Source organism: Rana temporaria, chromosome 1 (genome assembly GCF_905171775.1).
Source record: "Rana temporaria chromosome 1, aRanTem1.1, whole genome shotgun sequence".
Lineage (NCBI taxonomy): Eukaryota > Metazoa > Chordata > Amphibia > Anura > Ranidae > Rana > Rana temporaria.
In genome coordinates, this window is record NC_053489.1 from 600,007,260 (window position 1) to 600,020,883 (window position 13,624).

General features: G+C 42.3%; 1 protein-coding gene across 1 annotated transcript in view; it reads right to left on the reverse strand.

Moving 5' to 3' along the window:
- The window catches only part of STIM2 (stromal interaction molecule 2), a 116,778-nt gene that overhangs the window by 56,914 nt on the left and 46,240 nt on the right, over positions 1-13,624 (reverse strand). Inside the window, exon 2 of the mRNA XM_040335155.1 lies at positions 13,373-13,503. Coding sequence (XP_040191089.1) covers positions 13,373-13,503 — 131 coding nt within the window. The remainder of the gene's footprint in view (positions 1-13,372; positions 13,504-13,624) is intronic.

A 13,624-nucleotide genomic window follows, 5' to 3' on the forward strand; every position in this document is an offset into this window, starting at 1 on the left:
TCCCTCTATCTGAGATTTACGGTGGCATACGACACGACCACGACGGGGACACTGACCAAATGGACTGCCGACATCCCGGATCTGGACGAAGAGATCTGGGAGGAATGTGTCTCCTCCTTTCTCCCGTCTATGATTGCCTCTAGAGACAGGTTCATTCAACTTAAATTTCTTCACAGGGCATACTACACCCCGCAGAGGTTGGCTAGGATTTACCCCTCCAGGTCCCCGGAGTGCACCAGGTGCCTGGGAGACACGGGCTCCTTCATTCATATGGTCTGGTCCTGCCCTAAGCTGAATCAGTATTGGAGAGAAGTGGCGGGGGTCCTCTCGGATCGTTCTGGGATAGAACTAGTCATGGACCCAAAATTGTTCCTCCTAAGCTACCTGGGTGACATTGAGGGAGACAGGTACACCAAACTGAGCATCACCTTTGCTCTGTTTTATGCTAGAAGGGAGATCCTACTTCGATGGCGGGGCACTGATCTTCCCACTGTGTCCTCCTGGCTGGCCACGATCAACAGAGTGCTCCCGCTATATAGGCTGACGTACGAGAGCAGGAACTGCCCAGCTAAATTTGAAAAGATCTGGTCAAATTGGATTGAGTCCCCTGACGACTTGGTTGACTCCCCCCCTGCCGTGTCCTGAATATTGAGGGGCTGTGGGTGGCCGGGGTTCCCCGTCCCCTGCCTCCCCTCCCCGCCCGCCTCGGCGTGCGGTGCCTCCCCCGCCCCTTCCCCCCCCCCTCCGGGGGGGGGGGCGGAGGGGTGACGGGGCGGGGGGCGACGGCCGGGGGACGCCGGCTGGCGATTCCCCCCGGGTGACGGGTTTTTTGTCTGTGTTTTATGTCCCATTGTGGATGCTGCTGAACTAATTCCCCACCAATGTAGTCTTTTGTCTATGATGTCTATGTATGAACTTATGCATTCTGAGTAAGCCTTGTGATCTTTGTACTGCCATTTTCATGTATGTGTTATTGTCTGTCATCAAAAATAAAAAAAACTTTAACTGTTAAAAAAAAAGCAGCACAAACGTGAACACCTGGTGCAAGAAGACCGATGACAAGGAGCAATGGTAAGCGTATACCTGCATCCCAAGACACAAACTGTGGCTGCACTACACATGCTTTTCATTGTGGGATATGGCTGAGCATGCAATAAAACGTCAGTGCCAATTTAAAATTTGCTTAGAGAAATCTCCCAGTTTATGCACTTAAAATGACAGGCTTTCTTTCCGGAGAAACATAAGCATCTGCTGGTCCATGTGGTTTTCTGCTATAATCCACATACGTGTTTTGTACAAACAGGGTTTAGGCTGGTGTAGACGGACAGCATGCTTTCAGATGTGTTCAGCTGGCATTTAGGATGCTTCTGTGATCCTTCAGAGTTCCTTTGGAGGCATCTCCTAAATGGCTTTCCAGCTGCCTTTACATTCCTAATGAATTGTATGGTAAAAAAAAAAGCCCTTGACACAAGCAAATGCCTGTGTACACAAGCCCCAACGTCAGGAGGTTAACTTAATAAAAAAAAACATATCTGTTATGCAATGTGTCACACTAACATACACTGAAGGACATTTATGAGGGATCATGGACATGAAGAGCACACACACACACACACACACACACAATGAAAACTTACTTTGTAGCTAGCTGGGAAGCATGAAAGGGAAACCAAAATAAGTTAAATATCATAAAGTGCATTAAATTTCATGCAGAAGCGCCCTAAATAACTAAAATGTCAAGCAACCATAAAATGATTCATGAGGCCTTGTGAAGGGGGCAGTTTTAGTGGTCACTGAGGAAACTCTGTCCTTAGCAAGTAGTGATTAGTAATAAACCGAAGTATCGAGCAGAACAATATCCGGACACAATAAAATTATACTGTGCAATAAGGTGCAAATTTGCATATTGGCAAAGAAATGGGAAACATTTTATGAGATGTCCACAGTGAAATGACAGTACAAGTACTATGCAGCAAGCAAACATAGTAGATTGTGTGGATTTCATTGAGGTGGCCAGCTGTAAGGACTCATGCAGCAGGTTCCAGAAATACCGTTATGACACTAAATGATTCACATAGCCCTAATGACTCATTTAATGACAGCAAGTTGAGAACAGCAGGATGGATAAGAACCATATGTGGACTGTAGAAGAACAAGGGTTTTCAATCCATAGCATTTAACCATCAGGTCCAACAGGCAGATAAAATCTATAGAACTGGTTTGTTCCTCAATAAATAGGGTTTATGTACACTGGCAGCTCCTAAACTCACCTCCATAAAAGCCTGTGCGTCAAAGCATACATGGGCTTTTAGAGTTTAGGAGCTGCTGTGGTTGGGGGAACTTCAACCTCCCTCACCAGAACGCAGAAGAACTGCGTTCAGAACAGGAATGTTTTGACCGACCCGTCAGATTAGGTAACGGAAGTGACGTTCCGCCAGATGCACATGCATCCACCACTAACAGGTTTTCCAATCTGACAAAACACATGCAGTCAGAAGCGGCAGCTAACATGTTAGTCCACCCAGCCAAGTCTTGAATTTAACTGTAATTTTAGCAATAAAGTTTGCATATATAAATATAGTATGTGGACATCTGTGATGTTTGAACATTACATTTTTAAAAGAAGCCGGATGGCAGCAGTAGGAAGGTGGCGGAGGCCATATTGGTACACCCCGCACTGCTCATCACTAAACCTTTAGGCTTTAAGGCTTCATTTCCACTGGCGTTTTTACAGCCACTGTTAGGCTTTTTTACAGCTTAAAAACGCCTGTCCATGTTTATTTTGTAAAAAAATAAAAAAAATAAAAATGTTTGTGAGCTGCAGCTTTAAAAATGCCGCGGTCGCGTTTTTGAGCGTTTTCGCGCGTTTTTGAGCGTTTAACATCTGGCGTTTTTACAGCTCTACTCTGGAGCTTCAGAACGCCCTGGTCCTGCGTTTTTTTTACAGCTCAAAAACGCATATGCAGCTCAAAAACGTCTATGTGGGCATGATGCCATAGAATAACATGGACAGGCGTTTTTAAGCTGTAAAAAACGCTCAGAAAAGTGGCTGTAAAAACGCCAGTGGAAATGAAGCCTTAAAATTATATGTGCAAACAGCATCGGAGATGTCAATATCCTATATTTAATTAAATCTTATTTTATTGAGAAAGGAAACGTGTACAGTACACAAAGACGTCATTCAATAACACAGAGGAACGTCATTTCAATACTGGTACCACAACATCTCATGGTATAGATACTTTGTTAGCTTCAATTGAGTTAGTTTGGTATATAAGCCTGTGTAGCTATATCTATAATGACTTAAGGGTTGGTGAGCACCACTATCCACTCAACAAGTGGTGCCCACTCATTACAAATATGCTAGGGCTTTTGTTGTGCTAAACGCAATTTCTTGTAGGGGGAAACACTGTCAAAATTTCCGTCTGATGAGACTAGAGATTATGGTTTGGGTGATTGTGTAGAACTGCAACATATAAAGAGGGGGAATAAAATGTGAGGATAGAGGGGTCAGGGCTGTATGGTAGGTAGATATTAAGAGGGAGACATTCCAGTTAGGTTACACAGTTGCATTGGTGGAGTCCTCTGTCGCCTATGGAATAAATTCCTAGGAATATCTAAACAGACCACGAGGTCCAGGTCTTGGTAATTCTTTACCCGTTTCATGCGACAACATTCGTTCCAAGCTATTGATTAGGTCCACTTCAATCGCCCAATCCTCCAGGGCAAAACCATTCGAGCTGCTGCCAGAAAGTGATGCAGAATGTCTTTTTTGACCGATTTGCGTGGTCCAGGGAGCAAAGATAGCAGAACTATCTCAGGAGAGGGTGTAATTGAGGTCGCTATGAGTCTGCAGTACAGCAAGTCGAGGATCTTTTGCCAGAACCTCTGCACAGGGGGCATTCCCACCAAATGTGGAGTAATGTTCCCTTGGATGACAAGCAACGCCAGCAGGTATCCGGGAGTGCCAGGTTTATCCAGTGTAAAGTCAAGGGGCATCTGTACCAACGGGTCAACAACTTGAACCCTTTTTCTTGAGCTTTGGAGGCTAAGGATATTTTGTGAGTCAGAATGAAGCACTTTTGGCAATCAACAGGTGAAATGAAGTGACCCAAATCTTCCTTCCAGGCCAGTATGTATGAGAAGAGGGCAGTATTAGAAAGGAGGAGGGAGTATAGCTGAGAGACCACATGCATATGTAATTTAAAGTTATGACTTACCTACGGGGGAAGGTACAAACGTAGGATTTCACTTGTTGCCTCTGCAGCCAATGCGTCAAAGTATGGGGAGATGAGTCTCAACGTAGGACTTGGGCAAGTCGTCTGTGGTCTTCCTTACACCAAGGTCCAAAACCTACTCCCTGTAGGGCCGGTGTAAAAGCCAGAGTCATGGGTCCTTTTAGTGGAGATAGGGTCTTGAATTAAATTATTAGGGTCCATATTTGTATAGTTTGTCAGGTGAGGTAGTCAAGGGATATCCCTCTCTTCAGGAATTCAGCAGGCGTCCACTGCAAGGTGCGGAGATCTATTGGATTGAGGTGGCTCTCTATTTGAACCCATAATTTGGTGGAGGAATAATGAAACCAGTTACGTATACACGCGAGTATTGCTGCTCTATAGTATATAGAGGCATCTGGAGCTCGAGCTCCACCACGAATCTTGGAAATAAAAAAAAACAGATAAAGGAGGAAAACAGTTGGTGGAGCTTCTTAAAGAACCAGGAGGGTATGGAAATGGGAATTGTCTGGAACAAATAGCGAAACAGAGGTAGGATGTCAATTTTTAGAGTTTTCACCCTGCCTAGCCATGATAGGCGTTTCTTCATGTAGTTTGAGAGATCTGTCTTGGTTCTAAGCAGAAGGGGAGCAAAGTTCAGGGAGAACAATTGGGACCCTTCTGTGGGTATTTGGATTCCGAAGCAACGGATGGAAGTGGAACCTGTTTTAAAGGCAAACTTAGTGGAGACGTGGTGGAGGACCTCCTGGGACAGTGTAATGTTCAGGATTTCTGACTTTGTATGATTCACTTTGATGTTGCTCAGCTTCCCAAAACTTGTGAATTTCTGCATTATAAGGATCGATGGGGTTGGGTTACAAACATTAACAGGTCATCCGCAAAGAGCCAGTTTGGAATGAGTGGGGCCTACCAATACACCAGAGATGTTGGGGTTATTGTGCAAGGCAATTGTCAGGTGTTCCATGGCAAGGACATATAGAATGGGGAGATAGAGGACAGCCTTGACATGTTCCATTGTGGATGGAAAATGTAGGGTGACAATGAGCCATTCACCCGAATTTTAGTGAAAGGAGAGGGACAAAAATTCAGGATAGCATATTGGGGCCCAGACCTTTATATTTATATATGCTCACTTTATTGCTAAAATGACTGAAATTCAAGACTTAGCTGGGTGTAGTAAGATGTCCGCTGCCTTCTGACTGCAGGTGTTCTGTCAGATGAGCAAATCTGGTAGCGGTGGACGCATGCACAGCTGAGGGAACATCACTTCTATTACCTAATCTGACGCAACACCAGGTGCAAAACTCAGCAAAATTACATAAAATCAAAGTAGGCTGTGTGTACATGAAGCCATTAGAGTTTAGGATCTGTCGCATTTAGGCGAGTGTTAACCTCCCTCTCCTAAACGTGGATACCGAACGTTTGAACACCCATGCGATCCAATTTTTGCAATCGCACTGTGTGTTGCGATCTGGTTTGGGGTGTCACTAACAATGACAGCGGTGGCAGATTGCATGAGCGGAAATTTAGATTTCAGTGCAGCGCGGGAAGTGCTCAGGATTTGCGGATTTCTCTGAACCACATATACGCAAACCGAGCCCCAATGTCCTGGATGTACACCGTATAGAAATAATCACACTTGAAGCAGATCTTTTGTAAATGCTTTTGGCATCATTACATCCTTTGTAGCACCTATAATGAATGGAAATGTGAAACTTAAATCAAGCAACATACACACACCAGCCTAGGAGAACCGTGCCCGTCAATGCAGGGCCAGCAGACTTGGTATGATCATGGCATTCTCCGACATCATGAAGCATTAGCAGAAAGTGATATTGTGCTGCCTATTGCTTCTCTACAGTCTAGAATGTCAAAAATTCTGCCAAGTATTGGAGATGCAGATCACAAGCTCCCAAATAACTGGATGAATCATACTATTTAATGTTAGCTGCTGCCTTCTTACTGGCACACGTTACTCAGAATATTAAACACGTGAATGATGCATATTTTACATTCTCAACATTCAGAGAGACCTTTCTCCAAAAACAAAAAAAAGAAGATATCAAACTGCTTGAATAACAAAATTAAATGGTGTAACACAGACACCGGGCTTAAGTGGGATACACACTAGGAAAATCGGGTGAAGGATCGTCCGATTTTCCTCGTTTTTTGCTGTTCGTTTCGAATCATGCCCGGTCTTTTTCTTATATGAAAATTGTATGAAAACAGTACACGTTAAAACGAAAATCGTTCATTCTGTTCCCGCACAAGAAAATGTTTGGAGTTTTTTTTCTGCAATTCGGCTGTCGAAAGTTGTGTACACACTATATGAAAACCATCCGAAAATTCTTTGGACGAAAATGTTCGCCCGATTTTCTTAGTGTGTACAAGCCTCAACTCTGTATTTCACTTATGACATTGTAATCAGCTGGGAAGAGGTGACACCTATGGATTATGGCTGTATTTGCATGTGTTGTATTTGCATTACAGTTGAAAATAGAAGTGTTGTATCTTTACTGATACTCTAGGTAGAATACTTATTTCAAATGAAAATTATTTAAAGAGTAACTCCATTTTTTTGGGAGAGGGGGGCGGGTAATAGCACAAAAAAAAAATTGCGTATGCAATTGCACCACAAGTCATATAGGTGTACGTAGTATCAGATTGATGTCCCCCGCCGGCTCTGTAGTAAGAACCGAGTGATCAAACACAGATGATCACTCAGTTCTCCCCCTCTGCTCTGAGCAGAGAGCCAGAACCGTCAGCAGCTTTCTCCTCCAGAGCTCACTGGAGTGCTGGGCTGCGGAGTGGGTGGGAACAGCTGGATCAGGCTCTAGGTGGATCACAGAAAGCCTGAGCCAGGTGCCAATCCAGGCTTCTGGGTGGATCCTGACCATACGGTTGGGATCTTTTTAGAGCCTGGACCGGCTCAGAGATGTCAGACAAAAGCGGATATTAGCCCGCTATTGGCTGAAAAAGGGTCACAGGAGGGCAGAATGAACTGCACCCCTGTAAACTACAGGAGGAGTACAGCCAAATAGCTTTCGCTATACTTCTCCTTTAAGCCACAAGAGCAAGTGTTGAAATCTAAGAGTACCAGCCTGCTCTGCTGCATTTCTGCCCCAACTGTTCTCAGCTTCCAGATGTTGGCACATTTTCATCAATTCTTCTGTATTTTCTGCTTTCCTTTCAAACCATGTCAAGCCATATGTCTGCCCCATTTGGTTTTCCTCACCAATATTCTGGCAATATCCTGAATTTTAAAAAAATGCACCAATAAGTGTTACGACATCAATAGAAACGTGTCTACACTTTCCATACTGCTGTGACAGTGTTGAATTCATGGGACCACAGGATTAGAGCTAGTCACCATAGGGACTTTTTCTAATCATAATGACTGGAATATGTCCGGCCCTGGATTATATCGGTGGTGGAGCCTTGTACTGTCTGAGCCTGGGTATGTGCAAACGTCAGTCAAAATTGGAGCTGCGGGCGAGTCTGTGCATCCATCTCCACTGACAAAACGGTTAGCGCCACACTGCTCAGAACGGATAAACCGTCCTTCAAATGAAAGGGGCCAACACACCTGTGTGGATGAACCCATAGGACCTGCAACACTCCAAGAAATATCAGCTTCCCCTATTTCTTGATATAAAAATAAATAAAAAAAATGGATTAAATGGTTAGGAACGAATGTACATTTAAATAGATGCTTTTTGTGGTGAGTTAAGGGTTATTCTCCGAGTTAAGAAAGAGATAAAAAAATAAATTAAGGACTGGCTTTTAAAATAGAAACCATAGCTTAGAAGCAGACCAGGGATTCTAAAACTGGGTTTATTTTTAGAAAGGTAAAAGTTTGCCTATAGGTAAATATTTGAACAGGTGTATAGTTTACAGCATTCTCTATTTGCATAGGCAAAATATGACCCATGTTCCAGATAAAAACAATTGATGAACGAAACCAACACAAGTATAATAAATGTAAGTATCCTGTATTGCTGCTATAAGGAATGAAAGGAGGGTCACTGGTAAATGAAAGCAGGGCGGGGGATAAAAAAAAAAATAGGCTCTCCATGATGGACACATGAGTGACGCAACGCTTCCTTCAGGTGACATTATATGGGCCTAACACTGGGAATTTTACAACAGTTTAGGGGAACAGCTGCACTGGATCGCCTGCATTTAATCCCCAACAGCACGATTTGCAATTGTGAAAGGGGCCAGACATTCCTATATTAATACTTTACTTGTGCATTCAGCAAGACAGTTATTGGACCTGTAAACAAATGAACATTGCTCTGATTTAATAACTAAAGGAGCCCATAGATGAAATTTTCTTCCCTTCCACCACAGGTAGAAGGCAAGAAAATCGCTTGTATCACCCATCAACCCAGTCAGTGTTGATGAAAGAATCTCTCACAAAGCCAATGTGTTCTGCCGTAAGGGGGACACAATGAATATAGCTATAGCCGCAGGCAGTATTTACATGTAAAATATCTGACAGGCTGGTTGCACCCAAGTCGACCAATGGCTGCCGTTGAATCTGGGCCAACTTTATTTATGAGCGATTGGACAGTTCCTTCCACAAACATGACAGCTCAGTACAGTAGTCCTTTCTTTCAGCAGATCCTAACTACATTGATTTTATTGATAATTTCAAGAAGCCATGTATACAAGACCTCCGCTGCTAGCAAACGCAGAAGCTCCGACAGCCACTTTAAGGAAAGCTTATTATAGATAAAATCACTCTCCATGCCAGGCGATGTACACGCTTCCCCAAATTTCACACAGCTCACAAACTGATGAACCAGCTAAAAATGACAATCCCATGTAATACGATAACCTTATACAAGATAAAATCACAGCTTGTGTTTCTCTCCTTCATAAAAACACTCACAGCAAATTAAAAAAAAAAAAAACCTTCACTTGAGCTTGACAAGATTTCAGAAAACCTGATGACCAAGCAATCATATGAGCCAACCCTATACATGGCACCTGTGGGAAGACGGATTCAGCACAAAGAGGGGGACAGAAGTCTGTATACAACTGGGGGAAGCAGACTTGCACTCTAATAAATTATTGATCATGGAAACACAGAGCGGATGGAGTGCATACAATGGACAAGAGTCCCATCCTAAGGATACATTTACATTGATGTACAGAATTGCATGACAATGGTGCCCATTCACTTCGATGCCACTCAACATAGAGTGATTTTTGGAAAAGGTTTATGTACTACCATGATATCTGGGGAAGGCCAGCTAACACAGGCAGGGTAGACGACCTGCACATGCTCAGTTGTGTCTTATGCTGGACAGAACAGTTTCTTGTTCTCAGATATAGCCAGGTCACATGACATTGATATCACACATGTGGGCGTGTATACAAGCAGTAAAAATCTCCTCCTTCCTGAACTCTCAGCACTGAAGAACTGTACAGTTTATGATGTAGCCGTGGTATACAGATCATCCAAAAAGGTATATAGCGGCAGTATTTTAATGTAAAAAGAAGATTTATAAGCTGTGGGCACTGTGGAGGGGACTGATGAACTATTTTCATATTACTGTGTTTATGTCACTTTAATGCAGCACTAATATTTATATGGCTGCTGAAGATAAATGTGAAAGTGAGCCTAAATGCCATCTACAACTAAAATGTTACTTTTGGATGCACTGGCCCTTTAATTGTGTTTATTTTGCTATCAAATGCTTCACGCCCCCTTAATATTACAATCCATAACCCTGGAATTAAGACCATAAGCTGATTTGGAAGGTTTAGAACAAACATATTGCAGACTTGGCAACAGATACGCCAATAATCTGAAAAGAATTTTCAATTTACCTGCCACTGCCTTCAGAGAGCTACTTAGACGAAAACACTTTAGACGGTAAGCTCTCACGAGTGGGACCCTCTCAAGCTTGGGTTTTAAAATGAAAACAGTCTATACTTCCAAATTACTTTTGAAAAGGTTCGGCTTTATATACAGAAGCAGATTTTTACATTCATCATATTAATAAGCACTTTTCTTGCTTTTGCAATGGCTTTAAGAAAATCACAAAATACATTTTTCACATGAAAGAATAAGGCTACTATTGTCAGCTTAGGTGTACCTGGGTGGCGGGTATTTATGTTTGCATCCCAAACCTCAGGTTGGCGCAATTACAGTGGAATTAAAGCAAAGAAATTGCATATTGCAGCTTACAATCCTTAAATGAAGTGGATACTTTATTTTGCATTAGGCTTTTATCTACACTAATTTGCGACTTTGGTCCAGAGACGATAAAGTCGAATCAAAGACCCACTGGAAATCCTGCGCCTTTGGAGACACGCTAATGTGACTAGAGCCTAACACTTTGTCGTAGGCTAGGTTCACACTTATGTAGATTGCAGTTGAGGAAATTTCCTGGTGTTGTTTTTTTTTGCAGGAGAGGGTTTCACATTTTTTTTGACAATTTGATGCGTTTTTGGGAGACATCTGTTGTGATGGGGGATAAACCAGCAAAAAATGCAGCGGGAGCACACTAATAATGCAAGCACTGCATTTTTGATGCATTTTCAATGCCTTTCCATTGAAGTCTAAAGAACCAAAAAAGAAACCTGCTGCGGAAAAAAAAAAAACTGACCCTTTCCAAAAAACACACAGATGTGAATGTGACCCACAGGAAATAATGTTACATGGACTGTAGTGTGTTTCTGCAAAATGCATAGGTGGGAACCTAGCATTATAGTGTCCCCACTCCACTGGAGAAGAAACCGGGACACCTTTGAACAGCAGCATTGACAAAGGTAGCGGGTAGTATTAGGTGCAACAGTTTCTCTCTTTTGGGATAAAGGTTTTACATAAATTATTAAAAGCCAATTATAAGCGCCCCTGTCAGTGTTGGATGGTTTGTCTAAATCCTGGAGACAAGCTTTTGATGGACAGCTTGGTCTGTTAAAGGATGTTAAAAAAAACTGACTTACAGGCCAGATAACCAGTAAAAAAAATAAAAAAAAATGCAGCCATCACATGCAAGGATTGATAAGTTGAAATATAATGAAAACCATGTATTAACACTAACATTTTTAGCTAAACTTTGGGTGCATGTATAGTCAAAAAAAAAATGTCAAGGTTTAAAACCCATCTATTTGGTCATTTTGCAATTGCAAGATTCTCCTTCACTCCCTGTCCTGGAGGCAGGTGGTGAGGAGGAATCTACAGGTGTGAATGGAGCCTTATGGTAAAAATGCTGCTATGCTTCAATCTATTTATTGCAATTGTATAGAGGTTTCAGGCAGCGCAGAACTGCTTGCCGCAGGCTGACTCAGTAACCCGTGTACTAGCTGTATCTCTTCTAAGGCTGTAAGCTCACGGTCGCTTCAGCAACCACAAACTGCAGATGGTGCCTGAGACTCTGATTGGATGTCAAGGCACTGATCACATCCATAATTTGTGTAATGTGGTGGCTGATACTTCTTGCTCCAAGCTCTGTGGATCTGACCGCTGATTAACTACCCATCACACCCACAGGATGCAGAAAATGCCCCACTGTTCCAATTTGTGCCTCTAGCAATTTGGTGCCTGCCCTCATTCCATCCTTGGCAAAAAGGCACAATTTACATTTTACAAATTGTAATTGTTAATTAATGGCCGTTTATTCTTTAGGTTTAGTCAGAATTGTGTAAGCTATACTTGTGTGCACTAATAATTCCCTTAGAGCCGGTTCACACAGGGACGACTTGAAGTCGCCCCAAGTCGCGCAAAATGTCAAATTCCATGTTAGTCAATGAGACCCATCTTAATGTACACTACTAAAGTAAGTCGCTCCGACTTCAGAAAAGGTTCCTGTACTACTGCAATCAGACTTCTTGGCGACTTGTACACATTGTTTTTAATGGAAGTCGCCTCCAAAGTCGGATCGTGTCTTAACTGAAACAATACAGGAAGAGAAAATTGTTTTATCAGGCAAACCCACTCCTCCCTCAGAGCTGACTGATTGGCCACTGGAAAGTCACCTGTCCTGGAGGCGACTTGAAGTCGCCCCAATGCGCTCTGTGGTGCGCGCTCAGGTCACCTCACAAAGTCGCGGCCAGAGTCGTGTTGCCCATGTGTGAACCGCCTCTTAGTGTATTTTAACTGAAAATAGATTTGCTAAACATTTGCGTTTTCATAACAATATATATTTTTTTGTTTTGTTTTTACTAACTTTCTAGTTGTAAACAAACTGAATAAGAAAAAAAGTGAAACTGCAAAAATACTCTAAGCAAAAATGGGCGGCGGGGCTTGGCAGAAAAATGGTTACTGTTCCCCAAATTAGTTTTATGCATTGGGGTTTGCATGACTAAGGTTTATTGGCCATCAATTCCAAAGAGGTCTCTAAAAATCCTAGCAAGAAGATATTCCCCCCCAAGATAAACTTGATCAACTACATTACATTTTTCAGCTCCGTTTTATCACTGGCAAATCCATTCCTGTAAAGAACACGGCTAGAAATATAACAATTGTTGATCGAATGTCTAGGGAGTTTCAATCCGTAGTCAGGAGATCATGTCCACTCCCCGTAACCAGAAGTTGTGCTTTAACAAGCATTGAGAGATAGTCAAGATCTAGCTTTTAAGACCGTCATTAGCATCTCTAACAGAAACCACATAACACAGGCAATTCCCATCTATCTCTATAGTTGCTGCACTCCAGGACAGGATGTACTGCACTTCATTTTTGTATATAGATGTTCTCAGGTCTGCAGGAATAAAACAGGAAGGGCCAGTCAGCAGTAGATTCGCTGGTGTGATATGAGCCATACACAAAAACGTATAGCTTTTATACTAAACGTATAGCTTTGTTCCAAGTTATGAAGAGCAAAAGTTAGCGTTAAAGCGGGAAAAATAATAAAAGTGTGTTCATTAAATGACCAGCGCTAACAAATGACCAGCGCTTACAAAACACTGCCCAAACATAGGCAATCCATGTAGCTGTTATCACCTACATAAAGTACCTTATAATGTATATACACAGATCAGTAATCAGCTGTAAAGGGTCTATCATTTAAGAAAGCAATAACATGAATGTAATCATAAAATTATCATCAATGCAAGTACTACAGGTTATGCCAGATTATGTACTCGGCAGCATGTTTGCGAATAAATAATCCACTCACATCAACACTTTCCTCCACTTCAATACCCCCATCATTGTCGTCATCCATTTGTTTGTGAATTGTTCGGATTGCTTCAAAACTGGAACGGTCCTCTTCTGTGAGACATGGCGGATTCAGGGAAATTAAAGGATCTGAGGATACAAAATGTATAGAGGTCATTATTATCAAATGCTGCAAAAATGTTCACCATACATTTTACAGTACAAAGCATACATAAATCTGGACTTTTCCTTCAATGAATTGTCTGATTCT